Source organism: Dermacentor albipictus, chromosome 6 (assembly GCF_038994185.2).
Source record: "Dermacentor albipictus isolate Rhodes 1998 colony chromosome 6, USDA_Dalb.pri_finalv2, whole genome shotgun sequence".
NCBI lineage: Eukaryota > Metazoa > Arthropoda > Arachnida > Ixodida > Ixodidae > Dermacentor > Dermacentor albipictus.
Genome location: NC_091826.1, coordinates 30,808,512 through 30,836,152, shown reverse-complemented (window position 1 = coordinate 30,836,152; position 27,641 = coordinate 30,808,512). Strand labels below are relative to the sequence as shown.

Sequence of the window (27,641 nt, the reverse complement as noted above, 5' to 3'; positions counted from 1 at the left end):
GAAAACTGTCGCATCATAGTGCACAGCAATAAGTTGACTGATGCCTTACTGTTCTTCCCCGCGTAGCTCCAAATGACTCTTCTCAGTTCGCGCCTTGCATACATAGGCCACCGAGAAATCGAGCGCTTTTCGCTGTCTCCGCGGACTGCGAACTTTTGTACCCAACTGTACATTGCTTAACTCTTTTCGACATCAGCGCAACCACACTGACCGGTAGTGTCCCACAGCAATAGAAAGCTGTAAAATTAGCAGAAGCATCCAGAAAACGTTCCTGTACATTCTGTGTGCAATGTTAAGCTTGTGACTATTACTACTACGAAACGCGGTTCTTCGCTGCAGTTAGACAAGTCCTTCGTAGTTTGCTTTTCGTGACGCCAGGCACATGAAATCGTGGCATAACTAAAACAAATACGTGCGTTCCGATGAATACCAGGGCCGGGGAACGATAAACTGTAGGTAGGGAAACGTAGTGTATAGCGATGCCATCGAGTCGAAGGCACAACATTCAGCGGGATCTGGCGAGTGCCTGCCAAGCTTGAGTCAACGTGTGTGGCTGCCTTTGAGGCAGAGCTGCATGCAGTCAACTCTGTGCCAAACCGCATTCTTGCGCGCCCTCTGTCGAAGCAATTGGCGCCTGACGTCGAGACCTTTACAGTGCGCATGCGCGCATCCTTCCGCGTTCGTGCGCCTGCCAATAGGTCCACATGTGGCAGCCTGCTGTTGGAATCACGATGTGCGCAAGATGTTACAATAGGAGAGCGGCGCGTGCTTCGGCCGTCTGTGACGTGTGACGACACATCTAGCAGTCCGCCGGCCGTGACAGCCGTCGCTGGCGTGGATGTGTCTTTTGCACTCCTCGCGGTTCCGACAGAAGCTTGGCCAGAACCCGCCGTGGTTGCTTAGTGGCTATGGCGTTGGGCTGCTAAGCACGAGGTCGCGGGATCGAATCCCGGCCACGGCGGCCGCATTTCGATGGGGGCGAAATGGGAAAACACCCGTGTACTTAGATTTAGGTGCACGTTAAAGAACCCCAGGTGGTCCAAATTTCCGGAGTCCCCCACTACGGCGTGCCTCATACTCAGAAAGTGGTTTTGGCACGTAAAACCCCATAATTAGTAATTAGAAGCTTGGCCAGAAGCCTAGGCGCATTGGCAGGCACACGAACAGGAGAGTATGCGCATGCGCACTGTAAAGGACTCGAGGTCGGGCGCTTATATTTCGTTACGTTAAAAGCTCACAGCAATGCAGTTCGGCGGTTTGACAGGCGTTCTGAGGTGGCGCGTGATGTTACCGTAACTCCCTCGGAAATTGGAAGTACCGTTCCGAAGGATTGGTCCGGGCTTTTCAAATCGCAACGGTCCACGACACCTGAACGACAATCGCCGTAGCCCAAATGCGAATTTCGACGGAACGACGAGCTGCTTTGAAGTTGTGTCGCAGCGAGGTCAACGAATTAGAAATCGAACGGTGTCACAATTGCATACGCCATTTCATTGGGACCCTTAGGAGAGTGTAAGTATATTTCGAAAACCTGCTGCTGCAGTTCGACTTGATTTCAGTTATCACTGATATTTGATTTCACTTTATTACCTTTAAGTGTGCACGTTACGGAGCGAGTGGGTAGACGATATATGGACCACGACACTCCTAAGGACAATCGTAGCCGTCCAAATGTCATAAATCAAAACACTGGTGGAGAAAAAAAAAATGTCACGACATTTTTTATCTGCCCCAGGCTCCTCCTACACCAAGAAGTCTCGGTGAGCTGAAATGTGACGGTCAGGCCTTTTTTCCTTCGTACGGAGCCAGGAAATGCGCACCGGAGAGCAGCTCCGTTAGGCGATGAAACGACTAAAGAACTATAAAAGAACAAACACGGAAAGTGAGGACATGGCCGTGGGAGAGCTAGCTATCCGCCCGACTTCCTGCACGAGCTCGCGCACACACTGGAAAGCGTGCTACATGACGAAATGCCCAACTGCGCGCTTCATTTGCAACCCAAGAAGGTTCTTGGTTTCGACACCGACTCTTTACCACGGCTGGGTGGTCGCAGTCGATGCGGAAGGTCGGCATGACGTGGCCTCAACCAAGCCGAAACGGTTTGCCAACACGGCGCCGTGGTCCCTTGCGACGCAGTACGCAAGATCTAATTGAAAATCTGGTTATTATTTGCAGCGCAATTTGAAGTTGTCTGAACCTGGAGTTCCGATACCGGAGGCGGTGGAGGCGGGAGCCTTCGCAGGTTCTGTTGCAAGAAGGCACTGTCCATACCCCCCCTTATTGCTCACCCCAAGCCATGAGGCCCGATGCCCCCTCTACTACAGGGATTAAGCCTCGGTTTCACAACGAGCCAGAGATTTAAAAAAAAAAAAGAGTTTGTGTTGGCGAAATAAGCCGCAGCCCCAGCTCCCACAAACGAAGTGTACAATTTCGGATCCCGAGATCTACTACCGTACTATGACTGATGAAATGGCGAAACTTACACTTACCCCAAGAAACACGTAGGCTATATAACCAGCACCCCATTGTGGGTGACGTATCAGTTTTAGCCACTTGGTCCGGCATTTCTTTGTAACGGTCTATCTTATTTTCATTTTAACATCATTGTAATTGTCATCATCATTGTCATTTCCGATTCTTTCTCCTATTTTTTTGCTCACCGACTTGAACGCCGCCACGCGCCGTTATTGACTGCATCGAGCACGCAGCGCGACAGACGTTAAGAAAAGAAGCACGAAAATTGCCACGGGTCGCCACAAGACGTATCCCCCGAATCAATAGTTTGTAACGATCCATTTAGTCCGCCATTCTTTCGCCGTCTGGCCCGGACGTCAACGCACCACCGTTGTCGGCCCGGGATCAACCGCTATTACTGAAGTACTATAGCGCCAAACAGACGACACAAGAATAACAGACACGGACGAGCGCTTACTAACAACTGATGTAGCGCTCGTCCGTGTCTCTTCTTCTTGTGTCGTCTGTTTGGCGCTATAGTACTCCAGTAATATGCACCAACTAGCCCAACAAAAAGTTCTGCTGGAATCAACCGCTGTACTCGGAACGATGGACAGACGAAAATTGAAATGGATCGTTACAAGATACGGGCATCGTTTATCGCAGTCTACTCGAGCCACACTTTGATCCTGGCGTGTCTAGTCCCCTGCTCATTACCGGCATGCCTTTGTGACATGCATTTACATTACGGCATGCCGTTATCGCGACGACCTTGCCGTTACCGGCATTGCAGGCATGACTTGCGTGGCTAAAGAATCCGTCCGTGGCTAACAACATCCTCCTACTCTTAATATATTTCTGAAGTTCCTGTAAAGCTAAAAAAAAAATGGCTGTGGCTTAGGTAAGGTTAAGCCCAGGATGCGAAGCATACTAGCCTTTATTTTAGTTGTTGAACCACTGTTTAGCCTGGTGAACTGCTGTTGCTTGGCTATATTTGGTTCGGCTAGACGAAGAAACAACTCATGCATTACTTCTTCGCCTTCAAGAGTGGAACGCGACAGCGTTCCCGTCGACCCGCCAAGGGGTGTAAGACAATGGGCTACAGGGCAGCGACTACGCGCCCCGCATTGGACGCGGTGAGCGTCGAGCAAAGCAGCGTTCGGCGCGGCAACGAAATGTGCGCCTGAGCAAGAGACGCACGCCTTAGAAACAGCGCGTTTCTAAGGCAACACCGCATTCACTAGAGGCGCTTTTGTACCGCTTTGAAGCGTTGTACTCGTGGCTCAGTGGTAGCGTCTCCGTCCCACACTCCGGAGACCCTGGTTCGATTCCCACCCAGCCCGTCTTGCAAGAGTTGAGCCAAAGCCACTTCTCCTCTGTCGTGACGTCACGGTGTCACGTGATTTCATGGTCACCGCCGCGCCTGAGGAGCTGGGTTGAGCCCTCGTAATATGCTTCGCATAAAAGAGAGAAAGTATTCGTCGGTGCGCTTGCGCCATGTTCTGACACACCGTGCCCTGTTTTCTCTATTTCTTTCCTTTTTGCGTACCAGGAACAGAGTCATGCCTGGCTCTCTCATCCTCAGTCTGACAAGGACGCCCCTATGTTCACCGACCGGTATAGAAAACACCAAGGTAACGTGAATACTTTACGTTCGGCGCGATGCTGTGCAAGAGTGGGTCTTCTTTTACGAATGCAATAGACGGGCAACTGCGAGATGAAAGCCCACGAGCGTGTACATGAGTGCTTTACGGGACAAACACCTCGAGACACAAATAGCGTAGACGGTTGCTTTTACAGACCAAGAAATTAATTCGGACACTGGAATGCACTTTAAGTATGTGTCTTACGGAGCCAAGGGGACCGAGACTGCGTACTTAAGTGACATTCCTCGAAGTAGACTGGGCTTCATGGTTCGTGCTTGCAATTTAATGGATCTGAGATTGTAACTTACGACTAGTGATTGGCTGCAGAGTGACAAGGAATTCGAACGATCTAAAGTATTCCAATTTTAACGTATTTGAGCTCTGAAATCACACTGCGCTGAAATATTCGGTAATTGAGTTTTGAAGTTTGGGCTCCAAGAAATTATGCACTGCTCGGAAATACACATCAAGTTCCAGAGTGAGTGTCCAGCGAAAGTCGTGTAAAATATTGTAACAAGTTCACATAAGCTGTAAGCTATCACATTTGTCCGCTTCAGATGTTCTAAGAGGTGCGATTTACAGAACCGAAATATCTGTTTTGCTGATGGAGATTTTCGAAATTGTAATCTTCGTGCTTCAATTCTTTCGTAGCTTGCCGATTTCGGGCAATGTCTTTTCTTTATTTTAAACGTATTAAGTCCCAACTCAAAAGTCTAGCGTTGCCATTTGTTGGGCGTGTTGGTAAACTGACTTGCAAAGCATAATTTAGGGCTAGCGGACAAGGACTGAAGGGAGAGCGCACCACAGTGCGCATTGTGGTGTCTTCTCCCTTCTGTCCTTGTCCGCTGGCATTAAAATATGCTTTCCAAGTCAAAAGTGTACTTCCTATACAGGCGCTAGAATTTAAATTTCTAAGATTTCCCAAGGACGGCGGCTTTGTTTGGCGCTATTAACAAATGCCGAAACTGTTCGCACGAGGGTGTTCTTTATTTGTACTGTCGTGCACGTATGTAATGCGACGTTCCTTTTCCTTAATTTTTTTTTAAGAGAATAGCTTTCTTTTGATCTTTTGGCCTAATTTAATGGAGGTCAGTGGTTGCCGGTGCGTGGTGTAGTTTCCTGCTCTCAAAAAAAAAGAAAAAAAGAAAAAAAAACGAGAACCTCAGGAGGTGCGTGTTGCCCCGCCGAGCGCCCACCGTCAACAACATTATAGCCCTTCTCCCTTCCCCCAGTGTAGGGTAGCCAAACAGACTCTTGACTGGTTAACATCCCTACCTTCTTTTTACCCTCTCTCTCTCTCTCTCTCTCTCTCTAGGAGACGCCCGTGCTGCCACGTGAGTGCGTTGCGTACGCCTGAAGGTCCAGATCACGGTGGTCCAGATGCTGCGGTGGAGCGCTCCGGAAGGACAGCGCTCCTCCCCTTCCCCTCCTCCTCCTCCTTCTCTCTCTCTCACTCCCTGTGGAGCAGCGGGAGAGAAGGACGGCAGTCGGCTTGCTCACTGACGCTCGCGGCGCTGGAGACAACACACGTAGGACGAATAGGGTTACACGTATAGCCAGCTCTACTATACCGCTGTACATACGTGCTAGTTAACGGCGCTGTTCTCTAGGGAATTCCACAAATAAACAACCTTGATATCCTCTTTGCGACAAAAAAAAAAGCACTTTCGAGCGCCGAGTTCTTTCAATAAGAAAGCGAATAGCATTCTCGGAGAAATCAGCTGTTCGCTTGCATTTACAATAATCGTCGATAGTGTCTGCGTAATATATTTTTTTTCTTTTTCGTTATAGGTTTGAGCGTTTCTTGGTAAGGTCGCCGTGTTGTTTTGATGGTTGGTAGCAATGTTGTTGTGTGTGCATTGACTATTCTACTGCGGAAACTATCTACCTAAGTGCTGAAAGGACAGTAACTATATACCACTTTTTCATGAGGGAAAGAATAGCCAGCGGCGAATTTGTACACTGAAATCTCCGTAGTTAACACGTAAAAAAACAACAGAACTGCAAATGAAGAAATTAGTCGAAGACAGGGCTTTAAAGGAGAAATGAAAGAGTCGGCTCTACTCGCTGACAACATGGTTTGAGGCAACAATGACAACTTTCTTTAGCGATGAAGCGAAAGCTCCGGAGGAAAGGAAGGAAGGAAGGAAGGAAGGAAGGAAGGAAGGAAGGAAGGAAGGAAGCAAGGAAGAAGTGGAGAAGGAAAGGCAGGGAGGTTAACCAGTTTAGCTTAACCGGTTTGCTACCCTACACATGGGAGAGGGATGGGGGTGATGAAAGATGGAAGGGAGAGAGAGAGCACATAGCACAGCACAAGAAAATTGCCACATTCTCACCCGCGCTAGTTCAAGCTGGAGAAGAGAGGACATAAACGACTTACTTACAACAGCAAAAATAAGACGAGATGAATCAATAAACGTTAAATTGCACTTAATTTTTTTTGGCCTTGTATTCCTTCCGCGTTTGCGCAAATACCAAACCGTCAGCCGTGGAAAAGCCGCGCTGCCATTCCCCTCCGGTATTTGTCCCAAGAAACCAAAAGCGCTGTTCGAACGCTGCCGGAATACTTGGCGTATACGGCAGCACAGCACACGCAAAGCTAGAAGTTTATGTGGTAATCGCTGTCGCATACAAAATGAAAAGTCTGAGAGCGTTGTAGAACGTAGAGAAGACGGTGACGTCTGAGTCGTAAAAGAGAGAAAAGGTGCCGTGTGCACAAGCTGCTAGTCTTCAATGGACGACTCGCCGCGGGAGCGGGCTAAGTGCCCCCTGAGGCAGCCAGCGCGCAGCGGTGTGCCGCCCTCCGCACGGCTTGTGCGACCCGTGCCAAAAACGGGCACCCGCCGCTTCAAGGCGTGGAAAGTCGTCGCGAGAGTTTGCGACACGAGGTATACTATGGAAACGAGCCTCCCTTCTGGGTCGACCGTGTACTACGGCGTCTCTTTTGTCGTTGCAGGCAATGAAGAAGAAGGCAGGGCTGGAGAAATTCTGCAGCGATGACAAGCGCGTGAGAGCGACGTGCACGCGTTTTGAAAGATGTGGACCGAGTCGATTTCAGATTTTTGTTTTGTTTTAAAGCGGCTGCGCAGAAGTTACTAAGTTACTAGTAAGAGAGAACGCTTTTCTTTTACACTTATATCCCCGTACACTGTAAAATAATTTACACCCTAAAAGTGAAAAAGGTGTAAATGTGTCTATAACTCACACGCTTAGGGTGTTATCTATATAATGGACACCCTAAGGCTGTGAGCTATAGACACATTTACGCCCTTTTTCACTTTTAAGGGTGTAAATTATTTTACAGTGTATTCAGAAATGTGTCTTGAAGCTCATGCTTGAATTGATATAAATGACGTCGTGGTGCGAACGCGCCCAAGATGCTCATTGCGTTTCTTTCGGTGCGTTCCCGACAGGTATCATTTAAACCAACAGGTCAGGCATGGGCTTTAAGTTCAGATGCGTTTCTGAATATGAGGGTTACTCTTGGCGGTCTCATGGAGAACGACGCGAATTCAGTTGATAAGCTGCGGCAATGCGTAGCACGTACACTGTATTGAACTCTGAACACGACGGGATTTCATATTTAAAAGGATCAGTTACGGGACTCTCGTTCGATTCCTATAACTCGCCTCGACGCTCGTTCACGGCGAACCATGGTAGCGTTTACACCAACCCGACGACCAGTTTTCCGCCCGACAAGCCGACCCGATCCGACTTCGTAGCGTTGATGTGAACGCTTCAGAAGAACAAACCTTACAATTCACCAGGAATAGGCGTGACTACAGAAAGAAACCGCGCTTACAGAGCATTCAGGTTTTTGCATGTGCATTTTTTAGTTGCATTTTTCATTTTTGTTAGTGTATCTTGAACGCTTGCAAAATTGCCTAGTCATTACATGTGCATTGTAAGGCGTTACACATTCTTTTTTTTATTTGTTGTACCGCCTTCTGCGGGTCATTACACTGCGCATACATTGCCTCCAGGAAAAAAAAATGTCGAGGCCTTTCATAATATTGTCTCTGTTCGTCTGCATATATAGACAAATTCGAAGCTCAGGAAAGCCTCGAGAAGGCCAACGTAAGTCATTCATAACCACGTAATCGTGTTCGCAGCGGGCAGAATGATGAAAAGATTTATACATCCCTTGCGACTCTTATACTTGGCTTTGCTTTGTCGTCTTTTTTTTTTCCGAGTGATCTTATGCTGGCCTCGCGGATCGCACTTGACGGGATCAAAGCGTCCGCTGTCCAGCTAGATAACGGGTCGAACGCAGTTGAACATTTAAAACAAACTTTAATTACACTGAGAAGGTCAAAAAAGCAAGTCAAAAATACACAAAACGTTCAGTTTTAGCCCCGTAAAAAAGTGGTCCGGTCTCTAGGGCTGGTGGGGCGAGTCTGCCCGTCCCGCGCTTTTCCAACTGCGGTTTCCATCCCCGTCGCCGCCCCCAGGCACGGGAAACAACAGCCGACACCCCGAAGCGTCGTCACTGGGTCACATTCAGGAACCGAACGGAGGGAGCGGGGTCCTTTCTCTCGCGCACAGCTTGGAATCCGCGGGGGGCCAGTGAAAGAGAAAGCCATAAAAGTAAGGAAGGCTCGCTTCCCTCTTGAAAGAAAGTCTGGCCGTGCATTCGCGATGCGCACAGAACAGATCTACTCTTGCCTGTTCCAACAGGTCCGACAAGGACGCCGGAGATATGCTGATAGCGATGCAGGTAGTTTTGAGTATTACGGCGCAGCATTAACTTTCGGAGTTGCGAAATAGAAAAAACAAAACAAAAAAGGAATGCTAAGCAAGAAAAACTGCGCAAACTTAAAGACGTCCGCTTGCTTTCACTTCAATATATATATATATATATATATATATATATATATATATCGAGACATCGCTTGCAGAAGAAATAGACACGCCTGATAGACTAACTAATAAAAATTCACTGGCAAGCCTTTACACTAATTATTGTACTGCAAATATCGCAACTTACAATTCCGCAACCTACTTGACCGGCAGTTTCGGGACAAGCGCTCCCAGATTGTGCGACGAAATGCACTGGTGTTCCAGTTATTTTTGTCCTGAAATGGATAGAAAGAAACCTTGTAAAAAAAAATAAAGCTGAACGATTAACAGCGAGTTTTACAGCAAGTTTGACAGCACTTATCTCAGAAGTGAGGATAGTTCTAAATTTAGTCCCAAGTGGATGTTGTCGGTTCACCGGCATCAGTGGTCCCCCAATCCAACATCAGTCCACCAATCCAACATCAGTCCACCAATCAACATCAGTCCACCAATCCAACAGTCCACCGAGTTGAGTAAATAAACAAAAATATAACTGCGAAGTTATCTACATTATCTCGGAAGACTGTCGTCTGCATTTTTTTCGCACCATTGCCACTTCTGCATATGATGGAGCAAAAGAAGTCTTATTGTGCAAGGAGGTAAACTGAAAGAGAAATATCCCGTTTGCTACCCTAGACTAAGGAAGGAGGGTGCGGGCGGACAGCAAAATGGAATGAAAAGCAAAGAAAGCACACACATACAAAGGAAAACGCGGAAATGTCTAAGTCGTTCAAATAAATGACATGAGCGCAAAAAGCTTAACAGCACCTTCATCGCATTTTGGTGCAGTGACCGTGTACAAGAACGGCATTCGAGCGTCGTCTGCTCCGAACACGGTCGTTCGTCTGGACTAGCTTAGCTAGCAGGGTGGCGAACGACCATCTCCGTTGTATATAGACAGCACATCGGTAAAAAAATAAATGAATGAAACGCATTATATTGCTTCTTTGCTGCCGCAATCGTAACAAGACACGACCGCGATAGTCCAGACAACACAAGGACGGGTTAAGTAAGCGGCGAGCCATCTTTCTATAATGAGGCCTAGAATGGGCGAACTTATCTGGCGGGTCGATACAGGTAGGACATGTTGTCAGTTCGCTAACTAATCCGGTTCCCGTGCATATGCACCCTTGAGCAGGAAAAAAGAAGAATGGATACTACGATGCGCCAGGATGCTTCCAACCTTATCGCCGAATGTGCAGATACTACGCCCTTCTTGATCGCACTTGGTTACGCCAGTGGCGAGCAGATCGAGTGCTCTACGTTGCTTCCAACGAGGAGGTGATTTGCATTTTTCGCCGACAAACCTACCTGCGCGCGCTCTTGTTTATTGGCTGAAGTATTGAGACACACACATACGGTATACCGAGTTTCGCGAGTCTTTCCCCGCTTGCACATGCACCGTGAAACCCGATCTTCAGCTTACGTTTCACGTTATGAGTTTACTGCGCATTTTCTTCTTGTAAATTTAAAGAAAAGGAAAATATACTATCTGGGACTTCGCTCCTCTAGCGAACATTGAATAATATAAGCTATAAACAACTTAAGATCATGGGAAAGCGTGCTAAGGTAAGAGGCAATTCTACCACCAAGCACGAACATAGCTGCGCGATGCAGTGCGGAGATATGCAAATGCGAGACGCTTCGAATCTGTAATCGCACGCAGCGTTAGTCAAACTAAATGTTGCGACGAGCTGGCTGTAATGGACAATTTTAGAATAGCGTTTGTCTCCGTATGCATGTTAAACGCAAGCATCTTTGTGGGACATTACGGTGCGCGTCCCTCCAAGTCATTTAGTTTAACGTGCGGTAGTAGCGCAAACGCAAGGAATCCGTTAGAAGACAGGGCGCCGTCTGGTGGCTCGTGCCAAACGTATCCAAGGCAAGGCAATTCATTAGCAACCGTACTGTTGTTGTTAAGCGGACGCGTCTTGTTTAGGCGTATACGGACGCCGGAATCGCCGAACGATCTCAAAAATTGGAGACACTATGCACTCATAACTAGCATTTCAGGTGAGTTTAGAGGAAGTGAAAGTTCATTTTAATAGTTACTGGCGATGAACAAGTCACGAGAATTCACGGTGAAGCGGGAGTCATGGGTGCCGCCATGTTCAACAGCGCCATTTCTTAGCGTCCTTAAACATTACGAACGCTAAACTCACCAAATAACGTACGTTATCATAGCGCACGTAAACCGCCGACACTTAATAACGTTCGGAGCATGCGCAGTGAGGGCATTTCTTTACGTGCGTGATGCGCTTACGTTCGGTTGCAAACGCTTAACTAAAATTGTCTAATGTTCTATGGGAAAAAAAAACAGCGCTCAGCTTAAGCTGCGTTTCCAGGGCATGTGTTCTGCTATAAGCATCAGCGAGAAACACAAGTTTACTAGCGAGACCCTGAAGGAGGCCCTCGGAACACGAATTTGTAATGCCGAAAGCCCTCGTTAAAACAATGTCGCCTTATCCGAAATATCGCTTTATTCGAAGTTTTCAGTGTTACTGACAGTGCAGGACACACGACGACAGTTTGCACTTCTGTGGACCAACCTTCCGAGGCAGAGGACGTCTCAGAGGTAACCCTTTCCCGAGGTTGCAACTCCTTGATGCTAAATGTATCCTGTGATGACAAGTTACATACGAGGCAGCTTTTAATGGAAGTCAGCAGAATATTGCTTCTGTCAGTTCAATTCAATTCAATGTAGCCACTATCGAGTGCTTCTTTGTTTCATTCTACGTTTGACGAGCTCCCACGTTGTCGGAGTTTACGTACCGCATTATTGTAAGTATTTTATGGCTTCTCCTCTTTTAATAAAATCCCGCCTCTATCGAAGTCAGTTTTATGTCTAGATGATTTCGTTATAACGAAGGTTCACTATATGCATACCTCCTGATGCCTGTTCGCACAATCATCCCTTATATCACCCCTTCTCTCCCCTCTTCTCTGAGCAAAATAACAGGCTAAATAAGTTCTATCTGAGGTCGACGGCTAATTTCTCTCACCTGAAAAGCAGTCACTTATAAAAACACCAACCAAAGTTGTCTCGGTGCTCATAAAGCTTTATTATTTTGCGAACAGCAGATTAATATGCCGGTGTAGTACACAGACTCAGTTTAAAGCAGTGCGGCTTGAACAATTCTCGGGAATTACTGTTATCACACTTGCATCGCGGTCCTGAAAACAGATTCAGCCCCCTACGCTTGCCTCACGTACGCCGCAAGGTGCCACGTATCTGCCTCTACCATGTATTAAAAAAAAGAAAACGTAAGTGAAAACGTTTCTCGTCCGGCTAGCTGAGAAATGACGTAGAATTGATACGGGATTCATGGAAGTTCCCAAGTAGTTTTACGGGAATAAACTTTCAACTGTAGGAGGCAACCGGACTGGGGTGTATACTGGCATTGTTGCAGTTTCAGTCGAATTGCACTGCTATTGTGGGGCGCACTTTAGAGTTGAACAAACATTGCGCATTGTTTCGCGAATCAGCATGAACAACGCTCGGGGTTGATTGCAGAGTGAGATAGACGGAGAGAGAGAGATAAACGGGATATGAAAGGCAGGGGGGTTAACCGGATGATATTCTGGTTTGCTACCCCGCACTGGGGTAGGGGTAAGGGAAAATGAAAGATGGAAATAACAGCAGAGAGAAACATCAAAGAAACGAGAAAAAATGTAGGGGAGGTCACAAACGTCCATGAGAATTACAGTCCCTCCAGTAGGCCACTCGAACGTCAAAATTTCAAGAGTGCCTTCACTGTCTTGCGGTGTGACGACATTGTAGGACGACGTTCCAGGACTGTCTACTCCGAAAACGGCCGGTCGTCAAGACGCGTCAGCGCCGTCGCGAGTGACTGTCCTTGTGCGCTGTATCGGCGACAATGACACAGAACGTATTCGATGCTTTGCTCGTCGTCGCAGTGGTCACACGCAGCACCATCCTCCAATCCGATGCAGAAAACAAACGACTTCGTAAATTCGACGCCAAGCCAACATCGGTTGTCTCGGGCCGGGATAGCCCCGGTGGAGCATGACGTTGCAGACAGGGGCCCAGTCGATGTTGACGTGTGTGCTGGAAACTAGGCGCGTTCCACAACGATTGTGAGGCATCGTATGCGAGCACTCCAAGTTGCGGTGCTGCATCTGTTCTTGACAACGGGATTGGTTCCTACACGTCGTCTTCATGAGCAGATCGAGCAGCTTCATCGGCAGTGCGGTGTCGAAGGCGGGTAGAACACGCGGTTAGCATCCTACCTATGCGACTAGGCATAAAGACCGATAGACCATTTTTTGTCACATGTACTAATGCAAATTCAATTGGTCGTATCAATAACTTCCTTCTGATAAAAGGCGAGTAAACGTTCCAGTTACAATGGCGCTATTGCTGGTTACGCGTTACCTCTAGCAGTGGGCATTGCTGTGCGCGCTTAACAGCTGCCCAGCCTGCTGAACCTGTTCGCGACGAACCGTGGGAATGTTTGGCATGTCCGCTTGCAGATAGATACGCGCTAGCGGAAGTGCGCCACAGGTGGCGTTTTTTCCCCGTCTATACGGAGATTATCTGTCGATAAAACCACGCGCTTTGAGGAAGACCAGTGGGGAGTGCTCGCGGGAATCGCCGTGTCGCTGTGCGTGTGTGTCTCGGCTCTATGCAAATAACAGCCCGCGCTAATGTCGCTCTCGGCGCAAGACTGCTGCACGTTCAACGAAGTTGGTTGGTTGGTCGGTCGGTCGGCCGGTGGTGGCTCTGCGATGTGTGACTGCAGCATGCAGAGTAACTTCAACTTCGGTGATTAACCTCCCCGCGTCGATTTTTTGAGCCTACCGTGCACTGACCACAGTTTAGAGGAAGCATTAGCTCGGGGGCAACTTCGATCCCCCAGTTTGTTTGTTTGTTTTTTGGCTGTAAATATATGTCTCCAGCTTAATGCTTTGTAATTCTTGTTTGTTGATGCGTATGTGTCCACCTTGTTACACGGGACCGTTACTGAGTGTCTGGTGTTCAGACTTCCAGAAATTTAAATCAATGTTTTTTTTTATGTTATGTGTTATACTTTATGTTATGGTATGTTGTGCTATGTTATGCTATGTTATGGTACGTTATGCTACGTTATGCTATGTTATGTTATGTTGCGCTATATTATGTATGGTATGTTGTAAGCAGCCATATTATAGAGTGTGAACATTTTTATCCTTTTTGTTGATGTATATATGTCTGTGTGTGTATGTTACATATCATTTCTCACGCGCCAGTACCAAGACCGCCAGGCTGTTCCTGAGCACGTTAATAAAACTGATTGATTGATTGAATAATTTATTTAATTATTTATTTATTCATTCATTTATTCGTTGATTATATAAGCACATGTAAAACGAAGAAATGCTCTCGTTAGACGACGTACCGTTGGATCCAATTAATTCGAAGGAACGTCGTTGCATTTACGAGAGAATGCTGATTTCTACAGACCGTAGTAAGCAGAATTCTGGTTTAAGGCCTCATATTTTTTTTTTTGAGAAATTGCCCCAAAATCAGGAGGCAAAAACAAATAGTCGAGCAAAAGGTTTACAAATCCGTAACTCTCTGGCAAAACCGGATATCGCACTCCTGTAAAATGTATCTGTTAGAGCATCTAAGATGCACAGATGTGACATGCCAGTTTAAACTTTACGCGACATTGTCACAAAGCCATACCAGGATTTTGGAAAGGTCCTGTTCCCAAATTATAGGTGCATATTTTGGTTGCATCAGTTTACACGTCTTGTGCGCGATAATTGTCTAAATAGGTGTTCTCCACAGAATGTTAACATCTTTTTTCACTGCTGAGTTACAGAGTTGTAGATTCCTCGGTATCTCGTTTTTCTATTAATTTCGCAATTTTCAAGAATTTTCGCGAAGACATCGGCGGTCTGAATAAAACGAAATATCCGCATCTTACAGTCAGCGGGTCTCATTACCCTTTCATTTTAAACGCAATTACCAGAATCAAAATCGGTGTGCACCGGTTTCCGGGGAACTCGAATTTCCCCGTTGCCACGTGCTTGGACAGAGAGCCCCCCGAAAGCGAAATTCTGCACCCCCCCTCCCCCCCGGACGTTAACTGCCGACAGGCGGGCAGTAGCTCCGAATCTTTCGGCAGAGGCTGCACTCGCTTCTCCGACGGTCAACCCGGACTTTAAGTTGCCACTGCGGCCGCGTTAACTTGGCGTGTGTCCCAGTCGCAGTGGGAACGCGACTGCGAAATGACCCAGATGCATCGAAATGCCATCCGTTCGGCGCGCCATTGACATTCAAGGAGCACATCCTGAGCTGTCCCGGCACATTCGATTCAGACATATAAACGGCGGCACTTTGCAGTCGGCAAATGTCGGCCGCAAAGTACATACAGACGGTATGCGCTGACGGCGTTAACGTTTTACCATATTCCGAGCGACTGGCGGAACGCGTCCTTAATTCGCATTGTACGAGGAAACTGGTTTCCTTCTTTTTTTGTGTGTGTTTGAATTGCACAAATACCTCACGTCCGGACGAAGAGACTGAAATTGCGGCCGAAGACGCCGTTTCGAAATGTTAAGACTACCGACTCCCTTCGTCGCTTATCCCTGAACAAACGTCCGGAGCAAAAAAAGGAAAAAGAAAAGATACGCAGCGTCGCGTGGACTGCCTCGACAATTTTTTTTCCACGAGATAAATAGCGTTTTTCTGACGAAGTGAACAACGCGGTAAGTCTTGCGCGAATCGCTCTGAACCACTTGTACTTAACAGGGAAAGGTGCATTTAGTGACTGCGCTTGCGCTATAGTTTGTCACAATGATATAACGTACTCGACCCGCTGCAACTGTCCGACCCAACCTGTTCTCTCCTTTGTCCGTGTGTCACTCGTTGTTAGGGTTGTCGCGATTCAAGACGCAGCTCATCGTGCGAAGTTGGCTAGCTTGTCATCCTCTCCCAGCTACGGGGAGTACGTGATTTAGATTTTAGCGGCACACATTCAAAACGACTTCATGATTTATCTGTAACCTTATAACGACGTAATGAAATTTATTACAGTGGCCATAAACATATTTAAATAAGGAACGTAGAAGCTGCAGTACGCCTACCCCACGAACACGCGTGCCAGATCGCAGATATTCATGATTACATTGCGCTTAGTGTGACGCTGACGAACGTGAAGGGACAGGACGCGGACGTACGTAGCGCAACGTACAGTCGCGATCAATTTGAAGGTGATCGCGCGAGCATCTACCGGCGGGCCTTCCAAGCAGCATAGTGGCCGATTTCGGAACTACGAAGATAAAAATTCGCTGCCGTCTTCCACTTGTATCCTCTTCCAGGTTGCAACAGTCACCCCCCATTCTAACACGCCACATTTTTGTTTGTTTCCCTTTCATGGCAATGATGTGTGTGCGTCGATGTCTCATGCATACCTTGGCTAACAATGACGCCTTGGTGCAAAAGCTGATAACGTAATCTAAATGAGTTTGCACGTTGTCTCGTGAAGGGTGACGAGAGCGACAGCTGCTCAGGGAACAGCAAAATAGAGAGAGGGGAGCGATCTGATGCTTCCCTCTCGACTGACGGCGATGACGTAATGTGGCGCTGCTCCTAGTTTCGGTCACCGCTCGAGCGATCACCTTCAAATTGATCGCGACTGTACGTCCGCGTCCTGACCCTTCACGTTCGTCAGTGTAACACTAAGCGCAATATAATCATGAACGTCCACGAACTAGTCCCGTTGATTGCGTTACTAAACCGCAGATATGTCGGCGTGGTATCGCATAATTTCACGCTGGCTGCTTCTCTCCGGTGAACTTACTACGTTACTCCACTGCTGGACATGGCCTCCATGATCCCCCGTGGATCACCTGTACCGCCTGCGCGCCGCCCAGACGATGGTGTTCGCAACAAGGCGGCTATAACGCGGTTTCCGGTGTCTGTAATCGCAGAAAGCACTGCCTTCGAGACTAGATTTCTTTAGCTTGAAGGAGCTGTCAAACGGATTTACAACCGATATTTAAGGACCTAGTCCTTTATGGCGCAACGCAGAGCACCCACTCGGTAGCGTTTACACCTGCAGCGGCTACTTCCAAACGCGCGTGGATATTGTGTAAGCATATTTTCTTTCCGATCTGAGCAGCCTCTAAAAATGTAGGAGTCCCTCTTCCAGCAACGCTGAGAAGTGAGGGCGATGTCGATGGTCCGCTTCGCAAATTGTGAAAGCTGCCCACCGTTCTGCTTTCTCAGGAGTAAGTGCAACTGTGGTTAGCCACTTACATTTTGAGTTTTTCAACCACCTTTGAAAATAAAAAGCTGGTAGATAAGTTTGCGTTGTCGTACAGACCTTTCCTATATTTGTACCACGTTCCCCCCCTCACCCCCCCCCCCCAACACCCAAGTGCACACCCATGTCCTGGCTTGCTGGCCTTCGTCGTCGTTGTTTTGTCGATAGACGAGCCAAGCCAATTAAGCGAAAACGAAGGCAGTGCTACTTTTATATTCACTACAAACGAAGGCCTATCTGCACATTGTAAGTTAGAGAAAACTTACAACAGAAAAAGTTGTACTGCATTTCAATGCTAACAAAAAGTACCAGGAAGCGCCTACACTAATAGAAGGTCACATGATAGGCCTCTCGCGCATCTTCATATTTTTGCCGCGCGGGACGCCAAAGGCCATTTTTCGAGACATTTAGCGAAGGATTAACAATATAAATGCACGTTTAGTGAGAAAACCATAGCTCGTTTTAACCAATACGACAGGCAGCCTTTCCCTCAGTGGGGTTATCTCGATTCATCTTCCGGGCGGTTGTCTGTCCATTTAAAGCAGCTGCAACGTGAAGGCCACTTCTGTCGGAGGCCACGCCCGCGTTTCTGAACCTCCCTATTACTCTCCCCCGGTACTGCACACACTTCTCAAACTCCGAGGGCAATGTGTGCCCTCCGAGATCCCTGCAGAATCAATTCACAGAGAGAGGAGGAAAACTTTTTTTCTCACTGTCGTCGCAGCATAAGTCTTGACAATGACGCTCAACGAGAGAAAGCCGTGCGGTCGGCGTCAGTCAGTGACCTGACGAAAGAAGTCAGAGCCTGCTTTCGAAGCAGGCTCCGCATGACGGAGACTTCCTATTCGGAAAGCGCTACACTGTACGAAAAGTTTGCACCCTTTGAAGTGTATATTTGCCACACAACAATAATCGTCTCACCTACGGGGCAGAAACCTGGAGGCTTACGAAAAGGGTTCTACTTAAATTGAGGACGATGCAACGAGCTATGGAAAGAAGAATGATAGGTGTAACGTTAAGGGATAAGAAAAGATAAGATTGGGTGAGGGAACAAACGCGAGTTAATGACATCTTAGTTGAAATCAAGAAAAAGAAATGGGCATGGGCAGGACATGTAATGAGGAGGGAAGATAACCGATGGTAATTAAGGGTTACGGACTGGATTCCAGGGAGGGGAAGCACAGCAGGGGGCGGCAGAAAGTTAGGTGGGCGGATGAGATTAAGAAGTTTGCAGGGACGACATGGCCACAATTAGTACATGACCGGGGTAGTTGGAGAAGTATAGGAGAGGCCTTCGCCCTGCAGTGGGCGTAACCAGGGTGATGATGATGATGATGATGATGATGATGACGAATAATCGTCATCTCCTTTGCCCGCATTTCCTTTCTTGAAAACGCTGCGCTCGTTACTTTCCTGTCGGGAATGCTATGTCATGCTGATAACGCGCATGCCGTTCGTTACTGCAAAGTACCGAGCTCGCAGCGCTAAATAAAGGAAATGCGGACAAGACAGATGACGTTTATCGTTGTGTGGCAAGATACAACCCGAAGGGTGTAATATTGTTTTAGAGTGTAGCAAGAGGAACAAAACCAAGCAGTTCTGTGTTTATCCGTAGTGCCACAAAGATGATAGCCGGGGTCACGTCGTTGGACTTCCGCACGTCCTCTTATGTCGCCTTCACGAAGTTCTGAAGCCTTTGGCGACATTGCGATCAATCTAGGCACCTCGTGGCGACCACTGCAACACCACAAACCTGGGCGGGGCTTCTGTGCACCAGCCAGGTTGGAGAAAGTAATTAAGTTTCAACGATTTAGGGTTGTCGAGGGCGGATACTAAGTACAACATGTAATTTTTGAATCGGAGGAGAAACGGCAATAGCTATACCGCCGTTATCGCTGTCGCTGTGGAGAAGTTGTAGACGTGTCTTTGTTTGGTGGGCATAGAACTTGTCCGTCTGGTTACTACGGGTTCAGCTTGAAAGAAATGGCGCCAATAAAGACGACATGTGACACAACCGACAGGGCAGGTGTCTGTCAAGTCTTTTGTGTAGCCTTCTTTTGTGCCATTTCTTCCAAGATGAATCCTTGGCTGGTCAGTTTTTTTTTTCGTTTTTATGCTCTTGGATGTTTCACTACTGGTGGTGATAGTGGCCTGGCCTACCATAGATCGATACCACCTGCCGTGGTTGCTCAGTGGCTATGGTGTTGGCCTGCTGAGCACGAGGTCGCGGGCTCGAATACCGGCCACGGCGGCCGCATTTCGATGGGGGCGAAATGCGAAAACACCCGTGTACTTAGATTTAGGTGCACGTTAGAGAACCCCAGGTGGTCGAAATTTTCGGAGTCCTCCACTACGGCGTGCCTCATAATCAGAAAGTGGGTTTGGCACGTAAAACCCCATAATTAAAGAAAAAGTTAAATCGATACCAACTATGTATTTTGCCATCCTGATTAATTGATTGCGACTTGATAAAGTTTCCGCGACTGTTCGAAAGGGAACAACGCTTCAGCCGAGCCTCCCGGCAGCATGATGACAAAAAAAAAAAAAAGAGTGGAAGTCCAGACCCTATCCCTTCTGTGATCGCTTGTAACCAGGCCCATGAAGTGACACGTACACCGATTCGAATTATCATAAATGTCGCGCTTCGAGATAAAAATAGCGAGACTCCTTTCTAGACAAAAAATAAATAAATAAAGGGTGCGCTTCCACACTTCTTTAACAGCGTCAAGGGAAAGAACAAATTCCGTTGGACAACTGCTGAATTAAAGAAATACGAGTGTATTAATACCCATACGTGATGTGCCACGGTGGTTTTCATATAAGGCTCGCTGCTTTAATCTATTACTTATGCACTGTGCGACCTAATACTTACAGTGTCGTGACAAACAAGTTATGCAAAAGCGCTTATGCAAACCAAGCTCCGTCGGTGCTGTTTCCGCGCCTGGCACTGAAATTCAAAGTTTCTCGCTCAATCGATTCCGGGCAAGAAAGTTTTCCCGATTACCCAGCGCGCTGAGTACAAGTGACGCAGTTAGGCGAAGAACGTACGCCGGGAGTAGAAGAGCCTAAATGAAGTCGAAGAAAGCTGCACACGACACAACCGTCCAAGGATTAATTAATTAATTAATTGGTAGTGACTACAGTGACGGGGCCCGTCACTTTAACATCTGCACTACAGTGACGGGGCCCGGTACTTTAACATCCTCACTACGGTGACGGGGCCCGTCGCTTTAACAACAACACTACACCGACGGGGCCGTCACTATGTCGGTATTGGGGGCGAGGTCGACTTACGGAGTCGCCATCTGTCGGAAGCGCCTCATATGCGTCGGCGTTAAATAAAGGTTAAATAAACATACTACGCGGCAGCCCTCCTGAACAATTTTGCAAGTACTCTCGAAATGGCAGTATTTTACCTTTAAAATAATCATGTTGGACAAACAGAAAGCACATAATGGTTTACAAACGCTATCTCTTTGCCTACTACGTACAGTAAGCTGGGACTGCGAGCGGTCGCCGCAATCGATTCCACCGAACCGGTTTGCGTGAAACGTAAGCAATCGCTGAGAAAACTATGTGAAATATGTTCTTATAGTGGGATGGCTGTCTGTGTAAATAAATGTAGCATAACAGAATGAAGCTGCAATGCAGCGATCGCACGGGTTCGCGGTGACAGACTTCGCGTCTGCATGCATGTCCTCGCGCAATGTTTCGCTTTCGCTCCGAGCACGTTTTCGCACCGTGCCGTGAGCTTTATGCCGCAGCATATGAGCATTTGACAGTACGCAAGCTACCATTGTTGCATGGACACTATCGGAGCTGTTCAAAAATAATTTCGTTATAGCCAGGGGTCTTCGACGCCTACAGCGACTTGTGATGTTCCGTCGCGATGATTCAGTCTTAATTTTCTTTTTCTTTTCTTCTAAAGTCTTGGAAGCTTCAATATCATTATTTCTCAAATTTCATCGAACTGCATGTTTATCGGTCTTCTAAGCGAGCAATTACCCGCTGCTTCTTTTTCTTAATTCAGTAGAATATTGATTGTCAGGTGCTCACAAGCAGGAACATGGGCCGTGACTTTTTAAATGTGTTTTTACCGTTCCCCTTCCATTAGAGTGAACTTTCTTTATTATAATCATCATACGTGTTACAGTGCATACGCAAAAGATTGTACATTCGTGGACAAGTACCCATTGCGGTCGTTCGATCCGTATGTGCACATGTGCAATCATGTATTCGATTACTGCACGGAAGTTGCTGACATCGTGAAATTCACGTGGTGTTGTGGACAGTACTGGAATAAAATACCGCGGTCCGTAAAGTGCTTGGCATCCCCATAGGCGCCAGCACCGAGAAGCTCATGCAGCTGGGGGTCCACAACACTTTCGATGAGGTTGGGTTAGTTAGTTAGTTAGTTAGTTAGTTAGTTAGTTAGTCCGCTGGACTTTAACCCGTCAGGGAAAGGCAGTGCGTGCTCGACGCGTGGTCGCGGGAGGCCGTCACGGTCTCGCCGTTCCCGCGCAACGTGCACCCGCAACGCAATGTAGGCACACGCCGGGCCCGGGCCGCACTTCTCGGATCCGTCGCCGACGAACCACGATCGGTCGCGTTCGTCGACGTCGCCCAATACGGTTCGTCCGACCGGTTCGCGGCGGCCGTGGTGGATCACAGGGGCAACCTAATGCCGCGTCCGTGCGGGGCAGGTGTCCGGATTGCGGAGATCCATTCTGCACTTTAGAACACATGCTCTGGCGGTGTCCCTCGTTACGGGACCACGGTCATCTCACCACGGATGAAGAGTGGGAGGAGGCGGTCAGGCACGGCCTGCCCGTCCCAACGTCGGAACGGCTCGCGGCGGCCCCCTCCCTCATAAGGGGGTTTCGGAGTCGCTCCTCAGGACCTTAATAAAGTTCACTGCCTGCCGTGAAGTGCTCGAAGTTGTTTGCATAGAATGTTTGAAAGAAGTGCGGCCATTGACGTCGCTACAGTGTCGACGTAAAGTGCCGGTCCCGTCTGTGGTTAAGGAGACGGGCCCCGTCACTGCAGTGTGTATGTTAAAGTGCCGGGCCCCGTCACTGTAGTACAGATGTTAAAGTGCCGGGCCCCGTCACTGTAGTGCACGATTATGTTAAAGTACCGGGCCCCGTCACTGTAGTACAGATCTTAAAGTGCCGGGCCCCGTCACTGTAGTCACTACCTAATTAATTATGGGGTTTTACGTGCCAGAACCACTTTCTGATTATGAGGCACGCCGTAGTGGAGTACTCTGGAACTTTCGACCACCTGGGGTTCTCTAACGTGCACCTAAATCTAAGTACACGGATGTTTTCGCATTTCGCTCCCATCGAAATGCGGCCGCCGCGGCCGGAATTCGATCCCGCGACCTCTTGCAACCATCCGAGGACGTCACGTAGTTCTTGGTACGCGACTGAGTATGCCGGCCGATCCGTGTAAGGTCTGAAGGTCTACGTAAGATAACGGTTTCACCACGTGGGTCGTACGTGGCACTGTCGCAACTTGAATGTAGAAACGTGTAGCGACGGCGTGGTCTTACTTTGGTTTCTGTTAATGCGTCCGAATTAAAATTTAGTCGTAGAGTTGCCGACAACGGAATCGCCGCGTAGTCATTCGCGCTGTCAACTTCATGTCGCGCGAGCGCCTCGTCCAAAACGTTCCAAAGACTTATCATTTGGCTAGGCTGTTTAATTTTGCTAATTTTGCACGGTATACACACTCGGTTGCCACACATCCAGGCAGTCAAATATTGTAAATTTTGAAAAAGGAGCACATATGGATATTGTTAGAGGTAACCAGCCCACTTCAACCTGAGTAATCTGCGGCAAGTTGTTTTATCATCCACTTTCATTTCCGTTAATTTATCGTTCCTTTATTCCGTTTATTAAGCACAAGTAATTTCCCCTTTGTTGTCCTTGGTGTCAGTGTTTGTTGGCTTCTTATGATATGACTAATAAAATCGGGCCCTTCGGTTAAACCCCTTTTCTTCTCGTTCACGCACCGGAAAGAGTAGCTGATAACGCGCTTCGCGGCGATGAAAGAATTCGCCTTTCGAGTCACATTTTATTTTCATATTCTTTGTTCGGGTTCATCGTGCGAGAATTCGCGCACATTGCCAAAGGTCAGGAAACCAGACTGCAGCGCGATATTCCCAATTCGAGAGATGATGCAGTACCTACTATGTTACCAAACCTGCCTCAACGCATTTCTAAGAACTTGCCGAAGGAACGAAAAAGGCGAACTGCTGCTTCAGCCGATTGTGTCCGAGTGAAGAAGTGCTGCAAAGGCCCGAGCGCGTCGGAGGATTTCCAGCTTGACCCGATGACAACAAACGCGGCGGATTTTGAAACTACTGGCGACGTCCCTGCCAAACACGTTATCTATAAGCTACAACTACCATCGGAGCACTGGTCACTGCAAACATGTGCAGTGTGCAAACATGTACAAACAATGTGCAGTGTCGTGTCATACTGAACAACATTGTCGGTGGTCAGATACAGCCTGTTTTTTTACACAAGAGTGTTGTATTTGAGCTAGGCGGAGGAGCCGTCTCAGTAACTTGCAGCATTTTCCTGGCTGGCCTACTTCAGAGTCAACGTAACACCCAGTCGGAAAAAAAAAGCACAGAATCTTCTCACGTACTCAGAGAGCCTATCAGTGTGTTGTGGCATTGGGAAGGCTGTCAAGTGCTAGCCGATAGACCCATTTGATATGACTAAAGTGTCTGGAGATGACATGTACGCTAATGCATGCAATGGCTCTGTATCGCAAGGTAGGTTATTTATTTTACCACGTCCTAATATGTTTCGTCGAGTTAGAAATTAGATATCGTACACGCCATGATTAGTAGAATGGCTACAGCAGTGGCGTGTGCTCTTCTTTCCTTTTTCTCAGGGACATCATGAACACATACATGCACAACTAACAAAGTCAGTAGTCAGGTTCTTATTTTTTTTTCATTACAATGATTTTCTTTTAAAGGGGCTAAGCCAAGAAGAAAGACAGCTACAAGAAAACCAAGAGTCTGAAGCCTTGTGTATATCGAAGCAACACCCAGCAGCGACTCAATGGTAATTAAATTGTTCAAAATAAAGTTACATGTTAAACTCGTTAAAATAAGTGCTGCAATTTCCGTACAACTTTGAGCATACTGTATCCAGGATCGCGTGACCTTAATTAAGTTCAATGCAAAGGTGATACTGGGTAAACTAAAGTTAAGGTATAAGTGGACATGGCCACTCGCACTATTCAGATAAATGCCGCCGTAAGAGCCATTAGAATGTTTCACAGGCTAGGGCACGCTAATTTCAGAGCAATTAAACAATACAATATATGCAAATGAGCGCTGTAAATTTATGGAGAAAGGGCCGGTGCCCCCCTTCCACTGGAACAAACTTCTTATTGATTCTTCTCCATAAGTATAACGATCAATACACCAAAGATGAGATCATCTCGGCTTCACAAAACTACTAAAACAATGTCGATACTTTCAAAACACTTTATCGAAGAACTGTTGCATTACACCTGGGCTATTTTGGCCTGCTTACTGGCCTAAGGTTAGCTCTGGTGCCGTGGTGTACGCTTGTAGAGCCTGAGAGATGTACAGTGCTCACGGAATGAAACGCGACAGCGAGTATTTGGTAGAACCCAGCATATGTGCAGAGAACTCGAGAGTACCATGTCATGTCGCTATGAATCTGGTCACTAAAGGTGATTCTGACTCCGCTCTAAGTGTACACACCAAAGTTACGTCGATGTGACACGAACTGCAGCCGGTACAAACGAAAGTCTGGGCATTAGTTAGCCCTAAATTGACGCGTTTCATTCCGTGAGCACTGTACATCGTCAAACGGCAAACATCGTTGTTTAGTGTTCACATTCGTGAAAAACACTTGCACCGGCGAGAAAGAAGCAACGACCGACGCGAGTCCAATGCCACAGAGCAAGCAGACCCCGGCGGCAGCTGCGCGCCACTGCGGCGGCATCGCATCTCCCGGCAAGCTTTTGAGCGGACGGTTTTTCACAGCGCCCAATTCCAGCCATCCCGTAACGGGGACGGGAATGCCCTCGTCACGGCCAAACGTGTGACTCACCCACTCGGACCACTTACGGTCATGACGTCACTCACCTCGCGCCTCGACCCCCCCCGCCCCCCCCTTGCCTCCCTCGCCCACCCCCTCACGGTACACGTAGTGATGCGCACGTCACTTGACGAGAAGCCGCCGCGCGCGCCCACCCAGACTGCGCCAATCTACGCCACTCGAGGCCGGGGACCGAACCAAGTGCCTAGTAATAGGAAAGCCCGGCAGTCAAGCTCGAACGCGAGCGCTTGCATAAAAGCGTGCAGCACAGTTAGGGACAGTAAGGGTGAAGCGGCGTCGATTCTTACGACAATGAGAGCAGCGCACTCAAGCAAAAGTGCCACAGCGGGATTCGGTGATTTATGGCTGGCGAGAATGGGGAAACGTGGACGGAGTTAAGATTTAAAAATAGTAATAATAATAATAATGCTGCGCACAAGTGAACCTGGCATCCAACGCCCTTCTTATTAAGTAATCGGAAATTACGCATAAGAAATAAAATTTCGTTTTACGGCTGGGACTTTTAAGTGGAACGCGATTAGAAGCGCGCGGTAGAGCGCCCGCGCGGGAACGCATGCGCGGCGTCTGCTCGTTTACAGACAAGACGACCGCTGCGCGAATAATCTGGCAGCCGGCAAACGAGCGAGCCCACGGGTATGCATTACAACCCGGCGACCTTGAACCTCGGGCGTAAAACACGCGCTGTGCGATGGCGTGCGGTTGCGTAGATCGGAAGAAGGCCCCGTTGAACCGCAGCTCCTCTCGCTGTTCTCCTCGAAATGTTCTCCTCCCGTCGAGTTCTCTCCGAGCAAGCGTTTGTACGCACGGTTCGCGTTTTAAACGCCCGCCAGCGTGACAGCACCGATGACGGGTGGGCGCGGTCGGCTAACGATGAGAGTGGGCGCGCTCTCAAGCATTTCTGCACGCTCTTTTTTGTTTGTTTTTCGAATCTCTTTATCGAGCGAGCCAGCGGCAGTGGCGCAGCTAGGTTTTCTGGCACCCGGGGCCCGTAGGTCTTCCGTCACCCCCCCGAGTCTAGCCGGCGGAAAGAAGGGTGTCTTCAGACGTGTAGGACATCAGCCCCCTCCCCCTCTTCCCGCTCCCACTGGCACCTTGCACCCGGGGCCCGCGGCCCCCCGGCCTCCCCCCCCCCCCCTGTTGCTACGCCACTGGCCAGCCGTATACGAAAGCTGCAAGTATAGTGCAGCGAGAATTAGTTAAGTGGTTCCGCAAGCGTTTCCGCGTCAGTTAACTCTCCAGAACTCGGCACTATAGGCGATTTTGACGCGCTAGCATTTACGCAGATCAAAACGCGGCCTTCGGCTCTATACGGTGGTCTGTCCTCGCTCCCGAAGAAGGGGGAGTGCTTGAGTACTGGTACCGCCTTGAGTACTGGTACCGGAGGCAGTGCATCAGCAAAATCTAGGTGGTCTATAATCGATGATCTAGGATATACCCGTCGCCATTCCAATGCAGAAGACACGTCCTGGCAAGGATTTCATCCAATGCTATTGCATGAAATCGGTGGCATTAAAAAAGGTCAAAACGCGGTGTTCGGCTCTACACGGAGCTATGTCCTGCCTCCTTAAGAGGAGTGAGTAAACCGATACCGGAGGCAGCGCATTAACGAAATCCAGGTAGTCTAGAGCGGAGCGACCCTCACTCAATTGCAGAATATGTAGGGTTTCATGCGATGGCATTAAAAAGATCAAAACAGCAGACGCGCAAAAAAATGCAAACGCGCTTTTGCAGGCTTAGATCTAGGTGGATTAAAGATTCGCTAAAATGATTCCGGAGCCCCTGCAGTCTTGCTTCGCGAGGACGTTTAAACCCCCCGAATCAATCAATCAATAGATCAACGTTTGCGCGGGTTCAGACGGTGCTGATTTCCTCGTTCGCAAGCAAGGAAACAAGCCTGGCTCCGCGCGCGTCTTCCCTTTTGTTCCCACGTTCCCGGAGCTGCTGGAGATGTACAACTGCGCGCTACAGGCGTCGCCGAGCCACGCAGCAGCACCGCACACGCCTGTGCGTCGCGCGACGGTGATTAGACACCAGCCTCGGGATTAAAGCCGACGCCTATCGGATGCCCGTCTATCGAGCGCCTATATCAAGCGATCGACGGTCTCGCCCGTAAGCGCTTCTCGCTGTCTACGCTACACCTACAGGCGAAGCGACAAGAATAAACAAAGAGTGAGCCAGGTTCTTTTTTCCGCGCGAAGACGTATACCGCATTTTCTTTCGAATACTGTGCTGCTGTTGCTTTTCTATTTCTTTCCCAAGTTTATCTCATTTATGTGCCTGTAAAACGAAAGCTGACGTGAAAGAGTAAA

At 48.3% G+C, this 27,641-nt stretch overlaps 1 protein-coding gene and 1 long non-coding RNA gene across 5 annotated transcripts in view; one reads left to right on the top strand and one right to left on the bottom strand.

Moving 5' to 3' along the window:
• Positions 1 to 7,221, top strand: part of LOC135905145 (uncharacterized) — a 154,023-nt gene extending 146,802 nt beyond the window's left edge. For both annotated transcript variants that reach the window (XR_011515110.1, XR_010565333.1), the window contains 2 exons: positions 4,007 to 4,088; positions 5,416 to 7,221. This is a non-coding gene — a long non-coding RNA (uncharacterized lncRNA). The remainder of the gene's footprint in view (positions 1 to 4,006; positions 4,089 to 5,415) is intronic.
• A 1,234-nt stretch (positions 7,222 to 8,455) lies between these two features.
• LOC135905116 (uncharacterized) overlaps positions 8,456 to 27,641 on the bottom strand; it is a 595,563-nt gene continuing 576,377 nt past the window's right edge. For 2 of the 3 annotated variants that reach the window (XR_010565325.1, XR_011515109.1), the window contains one exon: positions 9,102 to 9,175. Coding sequence is in view for 1 of the 3 variants with exons in the window: in XM_070540275.1 (XP_070396376.1) it covers positions 8,587 to 8,645; positions 9,088 to 9,175 (147 nt within the window). In the remaining 2 variants the exon portion in view is untranslated. Of the gene's footprint in view, positions 8,646 to 9,087; positions 9,176 to 27,641 lie in introns of those variants that run through there. The other variant, XM_070540275.1, reaches the window with a different exon arrangement.